The 25,237-nt window shown below is 33.9% G+C and overlaps 1 protein-coding gene and 1 pseudogene across 1 annotated transcript; both read right to left on the bottom strand.

The window, feature by feature from the left end:
* Positions 1-11,953: 11,953 nt before the first annotated feature.
* On the bottom strand, positions 11,954-12,898 carry LOC130848664 (olfactory receptor 8K3-like; the record flags this gene model as incomplete). The annotated part of the gene is made up of 1 exon (XM_057727086.1): positions 11,954-12,898. A coding segment is annotated over one exon (945 nt), but the record flags the coding sequence as incomplete, so codon positions are not given.
* Positions 12,899-23,884: 10,986 nt separating this feature from the next.
* Positions 23,885-24,825, bottom strand: LOC130849498 (olfactory receptor 8K3-like; annotated as a pseudogene).
* Positions 24,826-25,237: the final 412 nt, after the last annotated feature.

Here is a 25,237-nt window from a genome sequence, read left to right as displayed (position 1 = left end):
TTTCAAGTCACTGTTATTTTATAGCCTTCTACCAGTTGGTTCTCACCTCAAAGGATTCCATGTATTTTAAAACTTCTAAGGATTGTACAGATATTTTCATTCTATATACTGATTTGTCACATGAGGGGACAGCCAGAAGGAGAAAAGTTTTTAATTCATTTAGCTGCATCACAAAACAATAGTCTATCACATAGGTCTTCTGATATTCAAGGTTATGGATTTCTGAGTCAATACAAAAATACAGTACTACAGTTATTTTTTGTTGCTGTTTGGAGATAATAAATGTATAATAACACTTGCACTTAGGGAGTTAAAAATAGGGTACTTACCAAGAGAAAAATAATTGGTTCTCAGATATCCAAGAATATAGGTATAATTTCTATAGCTGAAATTTGCCTTCACTGACTTAAGGACTAAAGAGTGATTGTGACATTGTGAAAGAAATATATATTTGATAATCATCCCCCATTTCTGACACAGTGCTGTTAGCAGCTTTCAGTTTTCTAAGGGATGAGAGCAATAAAGGTGTCTTTTGTCATGTTGATCATGTGTTAGTCTCAAAAAACTTCGATTTTCCAGTCTCTTTAGAAGTCTTGGATTATGTTTATATATCCATAACTATTTAGCTTTGCTATTTGCTGTTATTTTTGAATAAGTAGCTCTCATTTTGCCTTACTCTAAGTGTATTATACATAGATAGAAAGAAAAATGAAATAAACTTATCAAGTCCCCTAACTTTGCTCTTTTTTTTTTTCCCTTGGCCTATTCTAATTTCTTTATCCTTACATTTACAGTTCAGAATCAGCTTGCAGATTTCTCCCACTCAATTAATTATTGGATCTTCCATTTCTTAAAAATATGTCTTTCAAGCCATGAGCAAGGTATAATTCTCCATTTACATCTTTTTGATTTATTGCATCAGTGTTTTGCTGTGTTCAATATATTGATCTTGAGTATATTTTGTTAGATTTAGAAATAGTTCATGGTTTTTTATTTTATTGTAATAAGTTATATATTAACTTAAACTTCCAACCATTTATGGCTTATATACAGCAATACAGTGGAATTCTGTATGTTTGTGTTGCATACTATGACTTTGCTATATTCAGTTATTAGTTCTGTCAACTTTTGCAGGTTCATTCTCTACATAAACAACCATGTCATCTACAAATAGAGAAAATTTCATTGATTTGTTTCAAATCAATATGTCTTTTTATTATTTTCCTCTCCTTATTGCACAGGCTGATATCTCTATTATGGTGTTTAATAGTTGTGGTGAGAGAAAACAGCCTTGCCTTTTTCTAGGTTTAGTCAGAAAACACTCATTTTTTCATGATTAAGCATGCTGTTCATGTAAGTGTTATTGCAGATGTCCTTAATCAATTTTTAGGAAGTTCTTTTCTGTTTCCATATTGCTTTGAGCTTAATTTTACTTTTTTACTGTAAATGGATACTGAATTTCATCAAATATTTTTTCTTCATCAATTGAGAGAAATTCATACAGTTTGTCTTCTTTATTTTTCTTTATTTTTTGGCTACATTGGGTCTTCATTGCTGTGCATGCAGGCTTTCTCTAGTTGCAGTAAGCAGTGGTTACTCTTTGTTGCGGTGTGCAGATTTCTCATTGCGGTGACTCAAGGCTCTAGGTGCAAGCGCTTCAGTAGTGGTGGGGCTTGAACTCAGTAGTTGTGACTCGCAGGCTCTAGAGCACAGGCTCAGTAGTTGTGGCACACAGGCATAGTTGCTCCACAGAACATGGGATCTACTTCCTGGATCAGGGATCGAACCCACGTCCCTTGCATTTTCAGGCAGATTCGTAACCACTGCACCACCAGGGAAGTCTCCTTATTTTCTCTTCTTTAATCTGTTGGTACGATGATTCCATTGTTGATATTTGAATGTTAACCTAGGCTTGCATTCCTAGAATAAACCTTATTTTGGCCATCATGTATTATTGTTTATATATAGGGTTAAATTTGCTAATATATCATTGAGGTTTTTATGACTATGACATTGAGAATTAGTTTTCCATAATATTTTTTTCTTTGTCTGGTTTTGGTATCTGGAGACTACTGACCTCAACAATTTATCTGGGAATTGATCTTTCCTCTCCTACTTTCTAGAAGAAAAAGTGTGGAATTTTTTTCCATTAAATGTTACTAGCATTTTTCAATAGTACCATTTAGACCTCTGATTTCCTTTGAAAGTTTTTCTATTATGAATTCAATTTTTTCATAGGTAAAGAGTCATTTAGCCTCTCTATTACAAATTGCTGTGTTTTGTATTTTGGATCTTTCAGGGAATTTGCTCCTTTCATCTATGGTCTCAAGTTTATGGATGAAAGTTTATTTATAATATTCCCATTATATTCGATGTTTGTTGGGGAGTGATGTCAGCATCAAATTTACTTATTTTTAAGAAACTCTATAGGACAAAAATAATAGCATGAAAAACCATAACAAAGGTCTACTGACCCCTGATTTCAGTCTCCGTTGTCCGAAGAATGTTGTGCTTGAGACACACATGGGTGACAGAGACTAAATTAATTGTGTGCAGAAAACCTCAGCTCAAGGAAGCCATCAGCTATAGGATCCCTCCAGTTTTTCATCCTTGTTAGTAACACAGACTCCTCATGTGCTTTGTGCAGCACACAGTTATGTAAATTGAAAGTCCACTTATCATGTTTTGGATGTGTATTTCCACTTATCTATTTTTCTGTACATTCCCTATAAATTTCCTGAGTTAATTCTGGAAGTGAAAATTACCAAGTGGGTGATCATCAGGTTTCCCTTGGGCTAGAAATAATTACACAAACCACTGTAAGGAATTCCTTCCATTTTTTAACTTTGACTATCATCAACAGTTATTTGCTACATATTCCTTAGATATTTTTTTGAAAATTTTATTAGATCAATTTATACAATATTTTATGCACAAATGTAGAGATATTAAAAAACTGACCATTCATAGAACCTATATTGTTAAATGTGATGTTGAGATTCTCTCAATAAAACAAATTACCCATGACTATATTTCCTCAAACATTTTCTGACATTCCTATCTCTCTGTCCTTTATCTGTGAATTCTTTCACCTTCCTATCATTTTTTTTGGTAGAAAATAAGTTTTATATGTAACTTATCCAAATCTAAACATACTACTTTCTCTGACAATGCAGTCTCTAGTTTTTTTATATTAATGGGGCTTTTAGGCCAAGCTCACATGATATCTCCCTCGAGATCACTATTTTCATGTTACATTTTCATTCAGCTTTAAAAGTGAACTTACAAATCCCTTATTATAGCATACAGTTGCAGTAGATCAGAAATATAAACCATGCTCAGCAAATCACACATCACTTTATACTACCTGGTTGTTTGAGCAGATTAGACAAGCAGAAGTATGCTCTATCCTAACATTATACATTTCCAGGCCAGAAGTGTCAATAGAGACAACTTTTCAGTAAAGTCTAGGTTCTGTCTAGTTTGTGGACATCATTATAACCCAGTAACAAAGATCAAGTCCTCACCAACTCAGGCATCCAGTCATTAGTGTGAAGTACTGCCTATCTGCTTCTCACAGGAACAATATGTGATTCTTAAACAATCTGATTCCAATAAATTGTATTATTGTATATGTGAGTTCTTTTTTGGGAACAAGTGATTTCTTGCCACAGTGTAGTCTGTCCATAGTACTCCTACACATATATGCACATATACCCTTTAGTCTAAGTCTGACCTTTAATTCAGATTACATTGCCATCAGCATGTCAGCAAGTCCTTCCTTCCTGTGGGCATGTTGTACACATTTCGATTCATCAGTTCAAAAATATTCACAGAACAATTACATGTGGCTTCATCAACTTTATAAGCTTACTGTGAAACAGCCATTTTTCCTGGCTTCTCTATCTCTATCTGGGTAAACATGTTCTTCTGAATGTGAGGAGCTTCCAGAAAAACATTCCTGCTGGGGCGAGCATATTAAGCCTGGCCCCCAAGGGCCTTAAGCCTCTCTTAGTATATTGTGGCCAGTTAATTAGCCACTGTAATTGGTGTTGTCACTGCATATTTGCATCAAAGAGCAACTGAATTTTAATCATGCATTTGTCAACTAAAAAACAAATGCAGGGGCTTCCTAGGTGGTGCTGTGGTTGACAATCTGCCTGCCAATGCAGGGGACACAGGTTCGATCTCTGCTCCTGGAAGATCCCACATGCCATGGAGCAACTAAGCCCATGTGCCACAACTATTGAGCCTATGTGCTGCAACTACTGAAGCCCATGTTCCTAGAGCCAATGCTCCGCAACAAGGGAAGTCACGGCAATGAGGAGCCCGCACACCACAACGAAGAGTAGCCCCCACTCAGCACAACTAAAAAGAAAGCCTGCTCACAGCAAAAAAGACCCAATACCGCCAATAAAATAAATAAATAAATAAATTTATAAAAAAACAAAACAAAAAAAAACAAACAAAAAAAAGCACAACGTGAGAGTTGTGAGATAAGTTTTATTTGATGTGTGAAAACATTCAGAAGCCTTTCTGAAACCTTGAAAATGTTACTAAAACTAACTAAAGTATGTGGGCAGAACAACTGGATGCAGGATGTCCTGCCTGAGCAGCGGAGGAACTAAGGGTGCTGGGCATGGAGGCCATGGGGGCATAGGCTACCATGGAAACAGAAAATTGACCCTCTCTGGGGGCACAGCCCCTTTCTCACTTGCACACCTCATATCACCCTGTTTGGGCCCAGAGGATGTCTGGTCAACCAGAGATGGGTAAGATTCCTCAGGGGAGGAACAACCTAAGACAGACACAGCTGCAGAGGGGTGAACAGGGGTGGGGCACAGACACTTACTCCTTCTGAGAGAGGTCTTCTGCCCCCAGGGCTGCTTTGCCCTCCATGCCCAGCTCAAAGCCACACCCAACTCAAATCCACACCCAGCTCAAATCCACACCCAGCTCAAATCGGGACCCAGGAGGCAAAAAGATTATTGCCCCCAGTCATGTGAGGCCTTTGTTTGTTTACTTCAAAGATAACCTTGTTTGTGGGATGAAACTGGGAGAATTAGACCCTTAGGCTATGCCAAGAGCTCAATAGAAGCAATGTGGAATCAATCAGTGGGGCTCTTGATCCTAGAGGTCTTGAGTCCACCGGTCCCATCTTTCTCTTAAATCTGTGTCTGTGTTTCTTTAAGCTTGCGGCACCTGTCACTCGCCCCAAGTCACGAGCTGGTCTCGGCAATTTGATGACAAGTGCCAGTTTTTAGTTGGCACATTCAAAAGCATTGTGTCATACCAATGATCATTTGTGGTACATATTCAACTCCTAGGTACAAGTGAAGTCTTCCTACAATTGGATAAAATGTATGCATTTATTTAGTTGTAATATCTGTCTTTTAATGTAGCACTATTCCATTGCATGTGGTAAAATAAGTGACACAATAACTGAAATATTTGGGTCTAAAGCTACCATTTATCTAGGTTTTTTTTTCTGTTTTCTTTTTCCATAATCTTTTGCTTTATTTTCTTCTTTTGAATTAAATATTTCATTGTTACATTTTCTTTTCAGTCTCATCATTTTTATAGTTTTTATTCTTGATTTTTATGTTGTAGAGATTTTTTTATATAAATTTATTTATGTATTTATTTATTTATTGGCTGCATGGGGTCTACGTTGCTGTGCATAGGCTTTCTCTAGTTGTGGCAAGCGGGGGTTACTCTTCGTTATGGTGCATGGGCTTCTCATTGTGGTGGCTTCTCCTGTTGCAGAGCATGGGCTTCAGTCATGTAGCACATGGGCTCAATAGTTGTGGCTCACGGGCTCTAGAGTGCAGGCTCAGTAGTTGTGGTTCATGGGCTTAGTTGGTCTGTGGCATGTGGAATCTTCCAGGATGAGGGATCAAACCTGTGTCCACTGCATTGATAGGCACCAGGGAAGTCTCTATATTGTAGAGATATTTACATTGAAACAAGAAGACACATTAGATTGGTTCTCTATAAATGAGATAAGCCAAATCAATATGCTTTACCATAGGTTGTAGAAAATTTATACAACCCAAGGCAGAACGCATAAGGCTATTGATCTCTGAGCTTTTTCAAACTTTGGAAGAGATGCTATGGATTTCATTTTATATTATTCTAAAGTAAATTCATAATTTTGCTGAGATTTTAATCCAAATGAAAATATTTGCCCAAAATAACCCCTGTGTGAAATACCTAGCCAGTTAACAATGCTGTAGTGTTATATTGAAGTAATTAATGGGCTTGTTCTTCTTTTAACTAACCAACAACAGTGATACATTCATGACACTGTTCTTTAAATTCAGTGAAGGTTTGTCATTAAACACTTTAACACTTTGCAATAATTTACTGATTTGATTGAAAATTTGAAAAGGAGAATGATATCATATCAGATTACAGGGCAAGGGCATCTTATGAGTTTTTCCAGGGATCTTTGATTTTGTAGACTAGATTTAGGCAAAAAGTTAAAATATACACAAAGCAATCCAAAAGAAGGTTACATGTAAGTCAGAGTGACTAAAAGTCTACTCTGCAAAGCAATGATATTTAATAACATTTAAAGAAAACAAAAAATGGTTTATGTATAAACAATATAAAATGAAACAATAAACTATTATACACTCTGGCTATTGAGCCAGCCTAAGTGTGGTTAATTTAAGGGGAAATCTTTTCTTTGTTTTTTTTTTTTTTTGGTTTCTTTAAACATTTTCTTTTATTTATTTATTTAAAATGTATTTATTTATGTATTTATTATTTATTTATTTATTTTTGGCTGCTTTGAGTCTTTGTTGCTGTGCATGGGCTTTCTCTAGTTGTGGTGAGTGGAGCTACACTTTGTTGCAGTGCACAGGCCTCTCATTTTGGTGGCTTCTCTTGCTGCCAAGCACAGGGCTCTAGGCTCATAGGCTTCAGTAGCTGTGGCATGCGGGCTCAATAGTTTTGGCTTGCAGGCTCTAGAGTACAAGCTCAGTAGTTGTGGCTCACAGGCTTAGTTGTCCCGCAGCATGTGGGATCTTCCCGGGCCAGGGTTTGAACCTGTTTCCCTTGCATTGGCAAGGCTGATTTTTCACCACTGTGCCACCAGAAAAATCCTTGTTGATTTGGGTATAGAGCAAACTTTTATTGAATACCTCCGTTGAGCCAGGCTGTTTGCATTGATTTGCTCATGTGGTATTTATAGTGCTTTAACTACAGAGACATCAATAATTAATTTCCAAGTGTGTATTATTCAAGGCCTGAATAAGTCACTCGACTTTTTAACAATATGTGTTTATAGTGACAGTGGTTTCTGCTTCTATTTTACTTTGTACCCATTATTAACATCAATACTTAAGAATATTTTGGTGTAAATATGACTTTGAGAATCAGGGCAAATACATGCCTCCCTTGACCAAGCAGAGGATATCTCATATAAGCTGCTAGCAATTCAGTTCCCCTGTGGGCCATGTGTGTGGAGCAAATGGACCAAAGAGAGATATGACCATATACACTGAGTGGTCTTAAGTTTGTCTCAGTTTTCTTACATCTGAAGGGAGCTACTAATATTTACCTTGAGAGTTTATACGCCTAAATGATTAACCTAAATGATTAACCTGAGATCAAACAGTTCAGACATGGAACAATTCAAACTGGCATTAAACTGCCAATTCTGTGTCTGACACTTATTGCTAAGTTACTGAAGCACTAGTCTCAGTGAGTGTTCTGGGAGCATTCATTCCATAAGGTCGTGGGCATGTGGCAGCTGTTCATTTCTATTGTCTTTGGATAGACAAGCTATGTGAAAATTTAATGATTTGGCAAAAAATAAACAATCGAAAAAAGTTTTTGTGTTGTTCTATTTCTAAATCAATTTTTAAAAAGAAATAAGACCATAATTTGTATAAACTCGTTGGCTGTAATGGCCAAGAAATAATTCCATGAAGAGGTAAGTTTTAAAAACGCCAATATTTTCTATGACAGAATGCAAACTGAGTTTTTATTTTGTCTATGGTTGACTGACATATTACTCTGAGTTATAAACCAATATATTGAGCTATAAATCATGAAATATAAAGATACATCAGATCAGAGATTTTGCTATCGTTTCATGCATGATGACATGCACATTTGTTGGGATTTAAAGAATATCACACAAAATATTTTCATCATCATCAAGAAGCTAATAAAGTTAAGACTATAAATACACTGTAAACTTCTACTCAAATATGACCTAGTAGAAAGTGGTAGGAACACCATGATTTTGTGAAGTGCATGCCCTGCGTAGTTTCAAGGTATGCCACTCAGATATACTAGAAACTAGAACATAATCCCACCTGTTACATGACTTCTGAGACCTCTCTACTTGATAGTATTCCTAATTCAGGGTTGCAGTGGTTACTCTTTCCCCAGGAAATCCTGTGATATTGTGGTACCAATTTGTTATTTCCCATAATCTTCTTGTTTCTCAGAGGTCCCTTCCTCCAATTTAGAAACTATATACAGATGCAATTTGACACTTGGGAATATGATGATTATTGTGGGTCATTAAATATTTAATGAATCAGATCATTTCTTAATCTAAAGCTAATAACATTTAACGTTCATACTCAAGCTTCTCAATTAGTATGGTTTCTCTCTCTCAAATTTTAAGATCTTTCAATGACAAACTCTGTAGGTTAATAGTGAAGTTTCTTTCCATGAAATTGATAGATATTCCTGAGTTATTTGATTGTTTTATCTGCCTCACCACTATGTTGGGCAGTATTTGGATGTTCCCATGAATCAAGGCAATACTCAATATATTGTACATCTTTGGGGAGGTGATTTCCCATCTTACTCTATATGCACGGCACACCCTAAAACAACATGGTGCCCAAGATTCACAACTGCATGGGACACTCTATCTTTCCCCATTGTGTCACTTAGGAATGTTTTCCTCATGCATGTAGTGGATCACTCAACCAATAGTAGCTCAAGAAAGAAAGCTTAATTAAAGAAAACAAAGTGATCACACATCGAGTCTCATGGCATTCATTGGTTCAGTAGCTCAACTGTATCAGTGTGTCAATATATTCTCTTGTCCTTAAATTAATTTCCCAAATGGCTAACACTCACATAAAAAGTTTGTTCAAAGTTTGAGAAGCAGAAGGTGAGGGGGAATGAATATTTTTCCTAACAGACCTTTCTTTTTTTGGAAAAGAATATTTATCTAATATTGTCCCTGGCAGAATTTCTCTTACAAATCATTAGCAATAGAAATTTGCTTTTTTGGAATTCTGCTTCTCCTCAATCTTCATTCCTCAAACATAACTGAACTTCTTTGAACAGAAAATTAAAATGGGAACCTGCTTGTTTATTACATTTTTTCAGCATGTTCCTGACAACTAAATGCTAATTCTTGCCCCTCCTTTGATTTATTATAGAGCTGTAATGCAGACTGTCCTGCCTTCACTTTGTTATGGCTTCCTCTTTAAACAAAATCACTCATCCAAAATGGCCCAATTACTTTATACTTCTGAGAGTCAATTTATTTATTTTAATTGACTCATTTGATCTTTTTTTAAAATTCATTTTTTTTGTGCCAGACACAGTTTTCACTGTTTTTGTTTGTTTGTGTTTTATTGTTGAATGTCATGGTTGTTTCCCCTTTTCTTATCTGACATCTGCCAAAGTGAAATTTTACTTTATGTCATCTCTGGGATGACATCAGTGATGCATAAAAGTGATATTAAGAGACAACATAGAGTGCTTGTTAAGAACATAAAGCCTCTAGCATGAACTAGACCACCTGAATTTGAAACCTGGGTCTGATACCTAATACCCAAATATCAAATACCCAAACACCTAATACCTAAAACCTGGTCTGACTGTGACAATTTACTTACCCTCTCTGAATCACCATTTTAGAATGTGAAAATGGAAATTTTAAGAAAGTCTATCTCATAGAGCTGTTGTAATGACTAAATTCTTCAAGACATGAAGATTGCCTGTCTTATGATCCTCAAATGTGTGAGTGATTCATTACCCGGTAGTCTGATTGTTCTAAAGATATCTTTTAACTTTATCAACAGTTTGATAATATTTACCCTCATGTGATACTGTGTCACATACATTATTTTTATATTTTGAGACTTTAGTTTTCAGAGAAGTTTTAGGTTCACAGCAAAATTGAGAAGAAGGTACCATAAGTTCCCATATATTGCCTGATCCCACACATGCTCAGCCTTCCCATCCCATCGTCATATCCCCCACCTGAGTGGCACATTTGTTATAATAGATGAGCCTACATTGATACATAATTTCCACAAAAACTCCATAGTATATACTTTAGGGTTCACCCTTGATGTTGTACATTGTACAGGTTTGAACAAACATAATGACATATCCACCACTATAGTTTCAGAAAAAGTACTTTCACTGCCCTAAAAGTTTTATGTGCTCCTCTTATTCATTCCTTCCTCTGCTATGACTCCTGGCAGCCACTGATCTTTTTATTGTTTCCATAGTTTCACTTTTTCCAGAATGTCATGTAGTCAGAATTATACAGTATTTAGCCTTTTCAGATTGGTTTCTTTCATTTAACAACATACATTTAAATTTCTACCATATCTTCTCATTGCTTGATAGCTCATTTCCTTTAAGTGTTGAATAATATTCCATTTTCTGGGTGTGCCACTGTTTTTATACATAAACCTTCTAAAGGATATCTTGGTTGCTTCATATTATGCACTTTAAAAAACTTATTCCAATGATGTGTTTTTATTAATAGTTCATTGGCTAAACAAATAATTTTCTTGCATGACAGTGAACAAAGCAAATGTTGTAGACTAATAGCCTCAGTTAAATCACAGAAGTATTAAGTAGAATACAGGTAAGCGCGTGGGAGAATATGAAGAGTGATGTAGAAGAACCATGCATAAAAGGCAAGATAACTGTATCCTTGCTGTGCATCAGACCTTAGTAATATAGCATAGTGCCAACAATGAGATTGTTTCCCTTTGCTTCCCACAAGTAACACAATGAATTGATGCCATTCAACACTGAAAATCAACTAAAACAATGCATAATCAATATCGATAAATATTGGGCACATCAACCCTAAAGAAAGAGAGACAACACAATTAATTCATCAGGAACAGTCCTCTTACTCAAGAATGCAAAATCTGGGACATAAGTTTTAAACATGGATACTTAATTTTATTCAAAAACAAGAATATCTTACAATCCCTTAAATCAAACTACTGGTTTTGAAGAAAGAAACTTCACTTGGGAGAACACAAAGTACCAATCTGGAAGACTCTGAGGAGCCTCAAAATTGATCTCGATTTGAATATCTTCTGATTTCAACAAAATTGCTTGATTGAGACAAAAATCAGGCTTCAATCAGATCTACGAATTGCTGAATTACAACATACATTCAACTAATAGGCTAATGGATTCATATATGTAAGTAAAGTAATTGATGAGAAAAAAAGTTTGATCCCAATGTAAAGAATAAGGGTATTTGAGGAAAGTAATGTGACTGATACTTCAAATTATCAAGTACACAGGTAAAACATATGGGGGAATATATGAAGGCAAACACAGAAGAAAAGGAAAGGACTCTCTCTCTCTCTCTCACACACACACACAGAGAAAGATGCTATAATTTTTTTCTAATGAGAAAAATATCAGAATCCTCAACAGCCTTTCTTTATCTATATCTACCTAACGCATTCTACTGCACTATCACATTTACTTCATTTATGTATACAATTTTCTTTCTTGACTAAGGAAAGCAAATATTTTTACTATTTTGTTCATTAATCTATTTTCAGCAATTTCAAGTGCCTAGCATATATAAAATAATCTGTAATTATATGTTGAACACATTTACACTTGCTATTTATTTTGGAGGCACATAGAATGAAATTTAAGGTCCATAAGCAGTTTATAGGAATCATATTGTGTGTAAACTTTAAGAAAAAAGATTACATAGTTTTTTCCACATCTTTCGTAGTGCACATTTTACATCTTTATTCCTCAAGCTATAGATCAAAGGATTCAACATAGGGATAACGAGGGTGTAAAATATAGATACCACTTTATCAGTGTCAAAGGAATGGCTGGACTCTGGTTGCACATACATAAATATTAAGGTCCCATAGAACACTGTGACCACAGTCAGGTGGGACCCACAGGTAGAAAAAGCCTTGTGCCTACCTTCAGCAAAGTTCATCCTGAGAATGGATGCAAGAATGAGCAAGTAAGACACAAAAACTATCAGAAAGGATGAAATCAGATCAACACCAGCTAAAATCAGAATAATCATTTCGATTTCATGTGTATTTGAACAAAGCAAAGATAACAAAGTGAGACTGTCACAGTAGAAATGTTTAATGACACTGTAGCCACAGAAAGACAAATTAAATATTTTTATAGTGACTAGAAGAGAAACAAATGTGCTATAGAGATAGGGGATTGCTACCAGAACCTGACATATCCTTTGTGACATGATAACTGGGTAGAGCAGAGGCTTACAGATGGCCACATAGCAATCATAGGACATTGCCGACAGAATAAAAAGTTCACTAACAATAAACACAAGAAAGAAACCTAATTGTATAGCACAAGAATAATAGGAGATTGTATTTTGATCTGCAATGAAATTTACCAGCATTTTCGGTCCCACAGTTGTTGAATAACCGAGATCAGTAAAAGCCAGGTGTCTGAGAAAGAAGTACATGGGTGTTTGAAGCCTGGAGTCTGTCTTGGTGAGGATGACCATGCCCAAGTTGCCCACCACTGAGATCACGTACATGATGAGGAAGAGCCCAAATAACGGAGCCTGCAGCTCAGGGCAGTCTGTGATGCCCATGAGGATGAATTCATTTAGCACTGTTAGATTGTGTGTTTCCACCCAGGGTTATTAGAGAACCTATTCAGGGTAGAAACATCAGTATAGTCACTAGATACTATGTATCATCATCTGGGAGACTTTTAATATGTAAAACTAGTGTAAACAGATGAACCTAAATTTTCCAATTTAGGATACTTGGAAAGAAACCCGCCTTCTACATATAATAATATACATAAATAGAGATAGAGACAGAGATAGTCGCTGATTCTCAACTGGAAGTTATTTTATTGATACTAACCAAAGAACATTTGTCAATGTCTAGAAAACATGTTACTTGTCACAACTGGGAGGAGGGAGCTACTGGCATGTAATGGTTAGAGGACAGTTAGTCTTCTAAACATCCTACATTATACCATATCTGTCCAAAATTTCAGTAGTGCTGCGGTTGAAGATACCAAGATGATATAGATAGATGATAGATAAGATGAATAGATACATAAATACATGGATACATAGATAGATGTAGATACACATAGATATATAGATATAGATACAGATATATAAACATAGATATGTAAAGGAAAAATGTTGAAACAAAAATTTTGGGGTTACAAATATAAACTATTCTTTTAAAAATAGTTTTTTAAAAATAAAACTGTTTTTTTAAGCTTTCTATTAGTTGTATATAACTGCAATCACATCTATAAATTACATTTAATAATATGATTTAATAATACCCCAATTATATGTTAATAATTTATATCATAAAAACAAATAATAATAATAATAAAATTTATACACAGAAATTCCAAAAATGTGTAGAATCCACTACTTCTACACATAGGTCTATGAAGTCCTATATGCAAGCAATATAGGCTGAAACAGTTAAAACACTTGACACATATTAGACAGGTATATAAATAAGAAAACTATAACAGATTGCAGTGAGATTTATTTGTCTTTATGTGAAAAAAAATGAGATAGATGTATAGCTAGCTAGCTAGATAAATAGATAGATAGATAGATGATAGATATAGATAAATAGATAGAATCTCTGCTATAAGTCTCCTAATGGTATGTAAAAAGGGCTACTTTGGGCAAATAATTTAACTTATCTGAAACTATTTTCATACACAAAACCAATACATCTTACAGGATTGTTAGGTGGTAAAAATGAAGATTAAATAATTCAATGTGTTTATGCTAGCTGGAAATCAAGTACATATTGTTTTAAAAATACATTTATATATATACACATATATATATTTTAATGGTGACAATAACTTAGCTCAAAGAGAACTTCTTTACATATTTGTGTGTAAAGTTGTCTGTATTGTGACATACCTTCTTTGTCAAAGCTATGATGATTGACAGGTGAGGATTAGGTCACGTAGGATGGAATATATGTAATTTATTCCAAGCCCCGCCCCTTCTGTAAGTACTGATATTGGTCCATCAGGGTGCTACTCTTTTGGATTATTTGTCTTTTAAATTTCTCAACTATTTTAACAAAATATGAATAAAACTTTATTTTGATATATATTTCCTTAAAATATTAACCTTCCCCGGGGCATTTTCACTATAATGGACATATACTAACTTGTATGTAACAATTCAAATGCACTTTATCATGCAAGAACCCAGGAGAATATGAAGAAATTTGAGCAAATTGGAAGAAAGAGGAGTCACTGGCATTGTTTTCATATATTAAATATCATAAAAATTGCTTTGGATAAAGAGATGCTGTACTTTAAAAAAAGTATTTAAAGTCACTATGTCACATAATACAGTAGAAGTGAAATAAAATACACTATAGAATGGCTATACATGGGTCTTTGGATATTACTTTGAACTCTACATCTTAAGGCCAAAGGAACTCCTTCAAACTATGATATAATGCAAAACACAGAGCAACATTTTTATGTAACCAAATAAAAATATACCTGAAGTTCCCTAATAACACACAGATTTAAAATATACCAGAATAAGACATGGATGGCAGATTAAGGTAAGATAATTATTACATTTAAAATATTGTGAGCTTGCATGCTTTCTTAAAAAAAATAGAGATGATACTGGTTACAATAAAAATTACAGTGACAGTAGTCTCTAAATGATCTATAAGACAATAAATGAAAACACAGTTTTATAACATTAAATATGAAAATGATTACATGAAATCTGTAGTTAACTCACTTAAATATTGTTTACAATTTTGTGACCTCCTGATAGCCTACCTTGCCTCAATGGATACACTTTTCTTACGTCAGAAATACGGAAATGTGTAGGTAATAGTTTTAGAGAAATATCCTTAATAAATTTAATAAGAAGTAGTATAAAGCTTGTTTTTGTTTCTTTGTTTTGTTTCACAAATATGAAAAGCTGAGAAAAATGAGACTTGGTAAATTCCACTTTTCCTGTAAAGGTAAGAAAAGATAGAAGTATTTTTGGTTTTGGTTTTGTCTCAGCAAGCTTTAGCATTCTATGGAAAGACACAAATAGTTTTCTCATAGTTTAACACTTTTGTTGAATACCAATTGTTATTTTTTTAAAGCTATACTCCATGAGACTACTATATCTGCTTTTCTATCAGGTCTCACTTGAATTTGAAGAACATGCTGAACATTGCACCATTACTATAAAACTGGTTACCTAAAAGTCTGCTTATATCAAAAAATGCTTTCCACATCTCAGTGTGAGATGGAAATCCCCTTTTACTTCATTAAGAGATTTGGAAAGAATCATATTTACACATTTATTTAAATAATCATTAAATATTAAATTATATTGGGGGATCACAAAAAAGCAACTAAAGCACTAAATAACTAAGAATTTGGAAGGACATAAAGATGAGAGACTGAACACCTGCAGCGTCGTAACTTTGCCAATTTCTAAAAATTCATATCTCTTTAATTATGCTTCATTTGCTTTCAAAAAGATCATTATTTTTATAAAATGAATATCATGATGATGTTTCAAAGATGCTTTTCAGCATTCAGTCTGCCAACCCATGTGAAAATGCTCAAAAAATTTACATGAAGAGACAGGAAGAGCGGTCCTATTCCTGCTCAGGCATTATAGAGCAGTGGAAAGCAAAGAGAACTGAATCAGAAATGGTCTCATTTTGCTTGGGCTTTGCCATTGAACTAAATTAGGGCTTTGAATATATCACTTTAATATTGTTGATACAAGAAACATAAGGCATCACATGAAATATTTTATCCTTTTACCTGTAACGAAACCTTTGTCATGACTCCCTCCTGTGATTCTTACATGGGGAAGCGAGAACCATTTATGGATTCCTTTCATCTTTTGAGAATTCACTGAGGAGATGTCAAGCAATTTGTTGATTATCCCTAAAGTATTGAATTCCTTTCTGACTTCTTCCCCCTCCTCCTTCCCTCTCACCCTCTCCTCCCCACCTCCCTCCCTGCCTCCTATCCCCCCTTTCTTCCTTCCTTCCTCCCTCTCTCCCTTCTTTCGTTTTTTTTTTTTCACTCTTGGTTAACTTTCCTTTCGTAGAACACAAGACTCTTGATGAAAATATTATGTTTTTAAGGCATGCCCACCAAGAGTCAGCATTTCCATAGTGGTCTCCTGAAATGTGTGAAGGTATAGAAATTTTAAACATTGTCCTATTACAGTATTTAAAATGTTTCAGGAGTTAAAATAATACATTATGCTGATATGAGGTTCTCTCCCCTTGATTTGTTCCTCAGGTGATTGTTTTTACTTATCAGACACAGAAATTAGCAACTGTAACTTCTTGTTTCATTGTGAGTTTCTACAATATGTCTGTTTACCATTTCTGTTTTACTTTCGTAGTGCTTGATTTTAGTTATTCCATTCTGTGCAACCGCCATTCCAATTGGACCTATTCCATCACAAATCCCCTTTGGCAACACTTTATACCTAACATCCACTTCCTTTGCCTCTGCCACCATTCCTAACCCTGGTAATCACTAATCTGCTTTCCATCACTATGCTTTTGTCATTTAAAGAGTGTTTACAAATATCACCCCATTTGTAATTTTTTGGGATTGTCATTGTCTCTCAACATAAATTTCTTGAGATTCTTTTGTGCTTTTGTGTGTATAGACCATTTGTTCCTTTATTGTTGTTAAGTAGTATTTCATGGTATTGAGATAATGATTTGTTTAAAAGTCACTCACTGAGAGGCATATGGGTTCTTTCCACTTTTTGACTTTAATAAATAAAACTTCCATGAAACTTCACCTAAAGATAATTGTATTTTAGGGGATGAAGGTTCTCCTCTACTCTTCTAGGTTCTTTTGGCTGGTCCAATATCAAATGTACATTAGACTGATTAACAGAATAAAAGCAAAGAAATTTACTTTCTTACATACAGACACCCCATAGGTACAGAACCTAAGAAGTGACAGATGCAAGCTGTATGTATACCTTTTTAGAAAAAGAATCAACTATTTGTGAAGATTTGACAAGACAAAGGGATTTTTGCTTAGGGTAACAAATTAATGGGAAGATAACAAAGTTTGTCTATATAGTTTTCTTTGCCTCTAATTTCCTATCTCTCATGACAAGGATGTTTTCCATCCTCCTGGCAAAAGTAGGATATCTTCCTGTGGAAGGTTCATTTCCTGCTCTCAGGGGAACAAAGGACGATTAGAGTGTTTTTATTGCAAAGGCTGTTTTCTCAAATAACTTTAATTCAAAATAATTAATATACTACCCTGGCACATTTGGGGTCAGCATGCCCCAGGTCCCATCAATATCAACATAAGCTTTCATTCCTTTGGGGTGAGTGTCTAATGGTGTAATTGGTAGATTGTTTTAATTTTGATGAAGTTCATTTTATCAATGTGTACCTGTATAGATTATATTTTTTACATCATTCTTATAAACTTTTAACGAGCTCTAGGTCCTGGATATAGACGTTCCCCTATTGTTTTATCTAAATGTTTTATAGTTTATCATTTTACATTTAAGTTTTTATTCATTTTGAATTATTTTTGTATAAGATTTAGATCAAAAACGTTATTTGTTTGCCTGTTTGTTTATTTTTGCCTCTTTACTCCCAATTACCTCAGCACCATGTTTTCAAAAAGGCTACCTTCCTCCTATTGAATCATCTTTGTACTTTTATGAGAAGTTATTCAAACTATTTGCAAGGATATCTTTCTGTATTCTCTATTCTCTTCCTTGATTTACATGTTTGTATTTCCACCAATGTCAGTCTTGATTATTGTGGTTATACAGTCAATCACAATATGAAGGAGAGTGTTTTCTTCCCTGTTATGCTACATTTTTAAATGTATTTTATCTATGCTAGTTCTTTGACCTTTCATATTTATTTCAGGTTACAGTTACCTCTACAAAAAATCTTTCTGGGACTTTATTTGGTTTGCATTAAATCTATGAATCAGTTTGGGAAAAATAGGTATCTTTTGTTTTTGAGACTTCTAACCCATAAACTCAGTATGTATACTAATTTATTCAGATCTTTGATTTCTTTAATCAGTATTTTGCACTTTTCAGCATACAGATTCTGTACATGATTTGTTAGTTTCTACCTACTTATTTCATTATATGTGGGGTAATTGTAAATGGTTTTGTATTTTCTCTGGTATATATTATGCAAAAATGTAAATTAGGTGTATAATTTATAGTCATGATCATGTATCATGTCACCTTTCTGAATGCACATTTTTGTTCTAGATTGTATCTTTTCCTCACATTTGTGGAGCTTTTCTGTTGGATAACATATCTTTTGCAAATAGGGATGATTTCATTTATTTTCATTTATTTCTTTCCAAGCTTTATGGAATTTTATAGTCTTGCACTTTCTGGGAATTCCTGCTTATCTGCTTTATGTAACTATAGATGAGTTTGCATTTTTAGATTTTCTTTTTTTTTATAGTAAATGTAATTATGCATTATTTAGTCTTTTTGTTCTGACATCTTTCATTAGCTTAATTATATTGAGAATTTCCATATCTTTGTGTATACCAATAATTCATTACTTTTCATTGCTGGTGGCATGCAGTTGCTTGGGTGTCCTACCATCTGTTTATCCATTTTCAAGTGAATGGACATTTGTGCTGTTTCTGGGTTTGGGCCATTGAGAAAAACCTCAATAAAGCTGAAGGGTAATAAAATGTCTTCTTTACTCTCTTAGGGGCTCCTGCTGGGCTTAAGAATTATATTGACATGAAAGGTAAACAGGACCAAACCATATATATTTTATTTAGTAATTGTACATTTATTTGGGGGTAATCATAAGATAAATGAAGAGCCAAGAGATAGCTGGACCTAATTGCTCATATGCTTGGTTAAACCAAGAGCAGCAACTGTAGACAAGGAACTAAAATGTAGGGGACGACTAAAGGCAGATAAAATTACTTTAACAGTGATTTGTATAGACTTCTTTTATTTCTCTTCACTTACTACTTTGATGGTGAGATTTTTTTTTTCTTCCTTGTATAGAGCGGGCATCTTTGATGTGAGAGTTTTATTTCTTGCTTTCAGGAAGAAAAGAGGAATTCAGAGTACCTTTCTTTCATCTGCTGATTTTAAGATGTCTTCAGCTCAAAACAATCAAAATGCTAAAGCAGCATATTTCAGAGTGACATGTCCTGAACTTCTTCAGTTGCTATGGACATTTGTAAACAAGTCTTCTCAGAAAATATGGTGTCATTTCTCTTGGGTAAATACATGGAAAGGGAATGACTAAATATATTAAATGGATATTTAATTTCCAAGACACCAATGTTTGTAACAAACTGTTTTCAAATATTTATGCCATTTTACTTTTATGCCAAAAACGGACAAAAAATTCTGTTCTTTCATATACTTATCTACGGCTAGCCATTCACATATATATATAGATGATATATATATATATAGTGTTTTCTAACTAAAGTTTTGAAATGAAGTCCATTAATAAAGAATGACATTGAATAATTTTTACGTATTTATTTGCCATCTTTATATGTTATTTGATAAAGAGATTGCTCAAATATTTTGCCCGTTCTGGAGCAAATTTATTTTTCTTATTCTTAAGTTTTAATACATCTGCATATATTGTGGATCAAGCCCTTTATGAGGTACATTAATTGACGATATTGCTTTCCAGATTATAAACTGGTTTTATAGCTTCTTAAAGGTACCTTTTGAATAGTAAGTTAATTTTGATGTTTCCCAGTGTATCAATTTTTTATTTATCAACTTTACTTTTGGTGTTATATCAAGAAATCTTTACATAACCCAATGTCATGAGTATTTTCTACTGTGTTTTCTCCTAAAATTTTACACTTTTAATATTATATAGTTACATCTACAATCCATTTTTATAAAGCTTTAAGTTATGAATTAATGTTCAATATTTTACATATGTATATTTTATTAATCCATCACCTTTGCTGAAAAGTCTATCATTTCTCCAATGAATAGCCTTCTTTTATTGCCTTGTGGAATATTCATTGTTCATATGTGCATGCCTTTATTCCTGGACTATCACTGTTGTTTCATTGATATATCTGTCAATATTTATGCTAGTACCACACTCCTTTGAGAACTGTAGCTTTTGAATAGGACTGGACATTAGCAAATGTTTGCTTAGCTTTTGTATTACAAGTCTGTTCCTTACAAGTTATTTCAACTATTCCAGGTCTTTTGCATTTTTTTATATATTTTGGTTTCAGCTTCTCAATTCCTACTATAAAATAATGCCTGCTTGGATTTTCACTTGGTTTGCACTGGTAAAGTGTGATGTTTTAACAATATTAAATAGTCCAGCAAATACACATGGTATAGTTCTCACTTATTTAGGTCTTCATTAATTCAGAAATGTCTTGTAAGTTTCACTGTCTAGGCCTTGCATAGTTTTTTCAGATTTATCTTTGTTTTATAGTTTTGATGCATTTGTAACAGGTATTTTAAATTCCATTTCTATTTTTTTAGTTGTAGTATATAGAAATAAAAATTATTGTGTGTACTGATCTTTCTTTTGAAATCATGCTAAATTCATTTTGTGTTTAATCATTCTTTTTTCTACATGTTCCCTTAAATTTCCACTTACACAATCTTGTTATCTACTAATAATCACAATTTTACTTTCCAACCTAGATATCACCTATTACTTTATGTTTTTCCTTGCCATATTTTGTTGGGTACAATCTGCAGTACAATGTCAAATAGAATTGAAAAGAAGAGTCCACTTGCCTTGATCCTGAAGGTAGTGGAAATGTACTTGATGTTTCAATACAGTGTATGATTTTAGCTGCAGGTTTTTCATTGGTTCTTTTTATCAGTTTTGGGAAGTCCCATTTAATATTAGTCTGATCTTTCATTTCTAATGGATATTGGACCTTTAAAATGTTTTGCTACACTTATTGAGATGACAGAAATACTTTCCTTTTTAGTTTCTTAATATAATTATTTTATGTTTGAGTATCAAGTCTACCCTACATTTCTGGGGTAAACCTAACATGGATGAACTATTGCTTGACACATTGCTAGAGTCAGTTACCTAAAATTCTTATTAAAACCAATGCATAAGTGGTCATGATTGATGTTGTTCTGCTGTTTTCATTTCTTTCAATGCCTTTGCTTTTGATGTCAGGGGAAAGCCCTCATAAGGAATGTTGAGATATACATTTCCACTTCAGTTTTCTGGAAGAAAATGTACAGAACTGGTTAGTACTTCATTTTCCCTAAACATTTAGTACAATTCTCCAGTGAGAACATCTGGACCTAATTTTGAATTAGCAAGGGTTATTTCTCATACACATTTCTGTATTGAGATTCTTTTCATCTGGATTTTTTATGCTGTTTTTCTTAGTGTCCACTTACATGAAAATGTGTAATACACTCATTCAGATGAGGCTAACTTAAATTGCAGATTTATATTTCATAGACACCCTTAGTGTCTACATTTTTGAACCTTTGTTATTATGTTTTGTGAATCTTTCTGAATCATTATTTGATAATATATTAAATTTAATTATTCTTATGATATCTGGTGAAAAAATACAGTTCCCTGCCAATTCCTGGTGTTTTGTATAGTATGAAAAAATAGAAACTTTCTGAAATAGTTTATAGTATACTTAATAATGAAATAGAGACTAACTCTTAAAATGAATAAAAAACATAATCAAAATTTGCAAGTTTCAACATATTTTGTTCTCTTTCTGGTTTATCATTTAAGGGACTATGAAATGCTCACCAAAAATGGGATATTGGGTTGTGTGTAGTCACAGTTTATTTTTTTCAAATCCAGATATTAGAGAATTTTATCTTCTATTACAAAAGTCACAATTATTCACTGAAGATAATTTGGGGAAACATATCTAAAAAGTATTAATTTAAACATTTTCATGTTTTTGCAGCTACCAATAAGTCACTATCATTTCACTGTATCTCTGTTCAACATACATTTCCTAGAAACCAAATTTTTTTGTATTTATATTTGTAAAGTTTTTTTCAGTACTTATATTTTCTTAACAATTTTTAAAAATCAACTGTATAAACTCTTTGTTTTACCTCACATAAAATGCATATAATTATTTTTTATTCCAATGAATTATTTTTATTCAAATTTGTTTGACTACATAAAGAATTTTATTTCATGACTGTGAAAAAAAAAAGCCTAGGGTGTAAATAAAGTTCCATGAATCTTAAAAATATAAATATAACCAAAGATAGTGGAAATTTAGAAACGTTAGGAAGATATTCAAAAGACATAATATATATATATAAATTGATACATATCTTACTACAATTTCACTAGAAATCACTATAGAACAAATCATGGAATTAGCTCCTTTTGCTTAAAAGAGGGATTATCAAGTTGATGGAGTCAAATAATGGATCCTAATAAAATATATACAAGCTCCTATGAACCAATATTGAGGAAAATCATCCCATGAAAGAGACAACAAGCCTAATTCAACATAGAATAGACCTCTCATGCAATGATGTTCTACAAATCTTAAACAAGGAGTATTCTTGTTTTTCAGCGAGGTAAGAAAATGTGACAATCTCATTAAACAAAAATATGCAGTTAGGAATCAAAATCCCCCAAAACTATAAATAAAAAATTGAAAGCTCCCATGAGAAACCTCAAGAGATTTATTTTTCTCCATCTTTGAGATATAATTGACTCACAACACTGTGTAGGTTTATGGTATACAATGTGTTGATCTGATACACTGCATTGTGCTTACAACTTAGCATGAGGTAATACCTCGATCACATTACCTTTTCTTTTTTGTGGTGAGAACATTTAAGTACTTAACAACTTTCAAGTATACAGTACAGAATGCTAACTATAATCAAGGATATTTATCTTAATTGGTATGTCCATTGGTATAGAAAAATGGACTGATTTAGACAAATACAATGTTGTGATAATTTTGTGAGTTACTGAATTGCTAAGTGTGTTGAGTCAATAGACTTTCTAGGGCACACATATGAAAGCAACTGCACTGATGAGACTAGAGCAGGATTCTAAGCTCCTCCAGATGGCATGGGAGCCTCTGGGAAAATTTAGATAATTGCTGAGTTCAAATTATTGCACTGCAGTGAGCCACCATGAAACCATGAAAAATTAAAATGTTTGTTTACACATGCCTTAGAAGTTAGGGAGGCTAAAACATATGGACATGCACAAACACACACATAGTCATGGAGAAGTTTATTCTAATAGTTGAGAATAAAAAAATAATCTTCTGAACTCCTCTTTCATACCTACCATTCTTTCTTGCTCCCATAGAGCATACCCACTCTCCTAACTTGCTCTTATACTATGTGGTGTCCTAACCAATTCTACTGTATAATAACATTTTCTTAATTCCTTTTATGATTAATCTTTCCCACTCAAGGAAGGCAGCTCTTTTTCTTGTTTTGTATGCTAAGGTAGGTACAGCACATAGAAGTGTTACTGGCACATAGAAGGCAATCTCTAAATGTATGTTGAACTTATTTGTGCTTGCTATTCCATTTAGAGACACACAGAGAAAAGTCTGAAGCCCAGAACCTAATTGATAGGAATCATATTGTACATCGGCTTTAAGAGAAAAAGTTGCGTAGCTTTTTCCACATCTTTCGTAGTGCGTATTTTACATCTTTGTTCCTCAAGCTATAGATCAAGGGATTCAACATGGGGATAATGAGGGTATAAAATATAGATGCCACTTTATTAGTGTCAGAGGAATGGCTGGACTCTGGTTGCACATACACAAATATTAAAGTCCCAAAGAACACTGTGACCACGGTCAGGTGGGACCCACAGGTAGAAAAAGCCTTGTGCCTACCTTCAGCAGAGTTCATTCTGAGAATGGCTGCAAGGATAAGCATGTAAGACACAAGAATTATTGGAAGGGAGAGAATCATATTAACACCTGCAAAGATCAGGATAATCAGTTCAACTTCATGTGTATTTGAACAGAGCAAAGATATCAAGGAGAGACTGTCACAGTAGAAATATTTGATGACACTGTAGCCACAGAAGGATAAATTAAAAATTTTGCAGTGACTAGAAGAGACAAGAATGTGCTATAGAGATACGGGATTGTCACCAGCACCCTACACACCCTTTGTGACATGATGATTGGGTAGAGCAAGGGGTTACAGATGGCCACACAGCAGTCATAGGACATTGCTGCCAGAATCAAAAGTTCACTAATGATGAACATGGTGAAGAAAGCCAGCTGTGTGGCACACAAATAATAGGAGATTGAATTTTGCTCCACAACAAAATTTATTAACATTTTGGGTCCTACAGTTGTGGAATAACCAAGATCGGTAAAAGCCAGATGTCTGAGAAAGAAGTACATGGGGGTTTGAAGGCTGGAATCCACTTTGGTGAGGATGACCATGCCCCAGTTGCCCACCAGTGAGACTATGCAGATGATGAGGAAGAGCCCAAATAACGGAGCCTGCAGTTCAGGGCGGTCTGTGATTCCTGTGAGGATGAATTCATTTGGCACACTTAGATTCTGTGTTTCCATGTAGATTTATCAGGAAGCTTATTCTGGATGGAGACATCAGCATAGTAAGATTTCATGTATTATTACCTGGGAGATTTTTAATACGTGAAGCTGGTATAAATAAAATACATCCTAAATTCCCAAAATAGGGTGTTTCAAAATAATGCCATATCCTACATATAATAATATCCATAAAGATAGAGACAGAGTCTGAGATATTCATTATTTCTCAAATAGAATTTATTTTACTAACCAAAGTGTATTTGTCAACATCTAGGAGACATATTGGTTGTCACAATTGGGAGGTGGGTGCTAATTGCCTGTAATTGTTAGCAGTCAATGATGCTTCTAAATATCTTACAAAACCCCATAACAGTCCAAAATCTCAATAGTGCTAAAGTTGAAAAACCAGGGTGGTATAAATAGTATAGAT

This window comes from Hippopotamus amphibius, chromosome 3 (genome assembly GCF_030028045.1).
Source record: "Hippopotamus amphibius kiboko isolate mHipAmp2 chromosome 3, mHipAmp2.hap2, whole genome shotgun sequence".
NCBI lineage: Eukaryota > Metazoa > Chordata > Mammalia > Artiodactyla > Hippopotamidae > Hippopotamus > Hippopotamus amphibius.
Note: the sequence above shows the minus strand (reverse complement) of the source record. Positions and strands in the feature narration are given on the sequence as shown.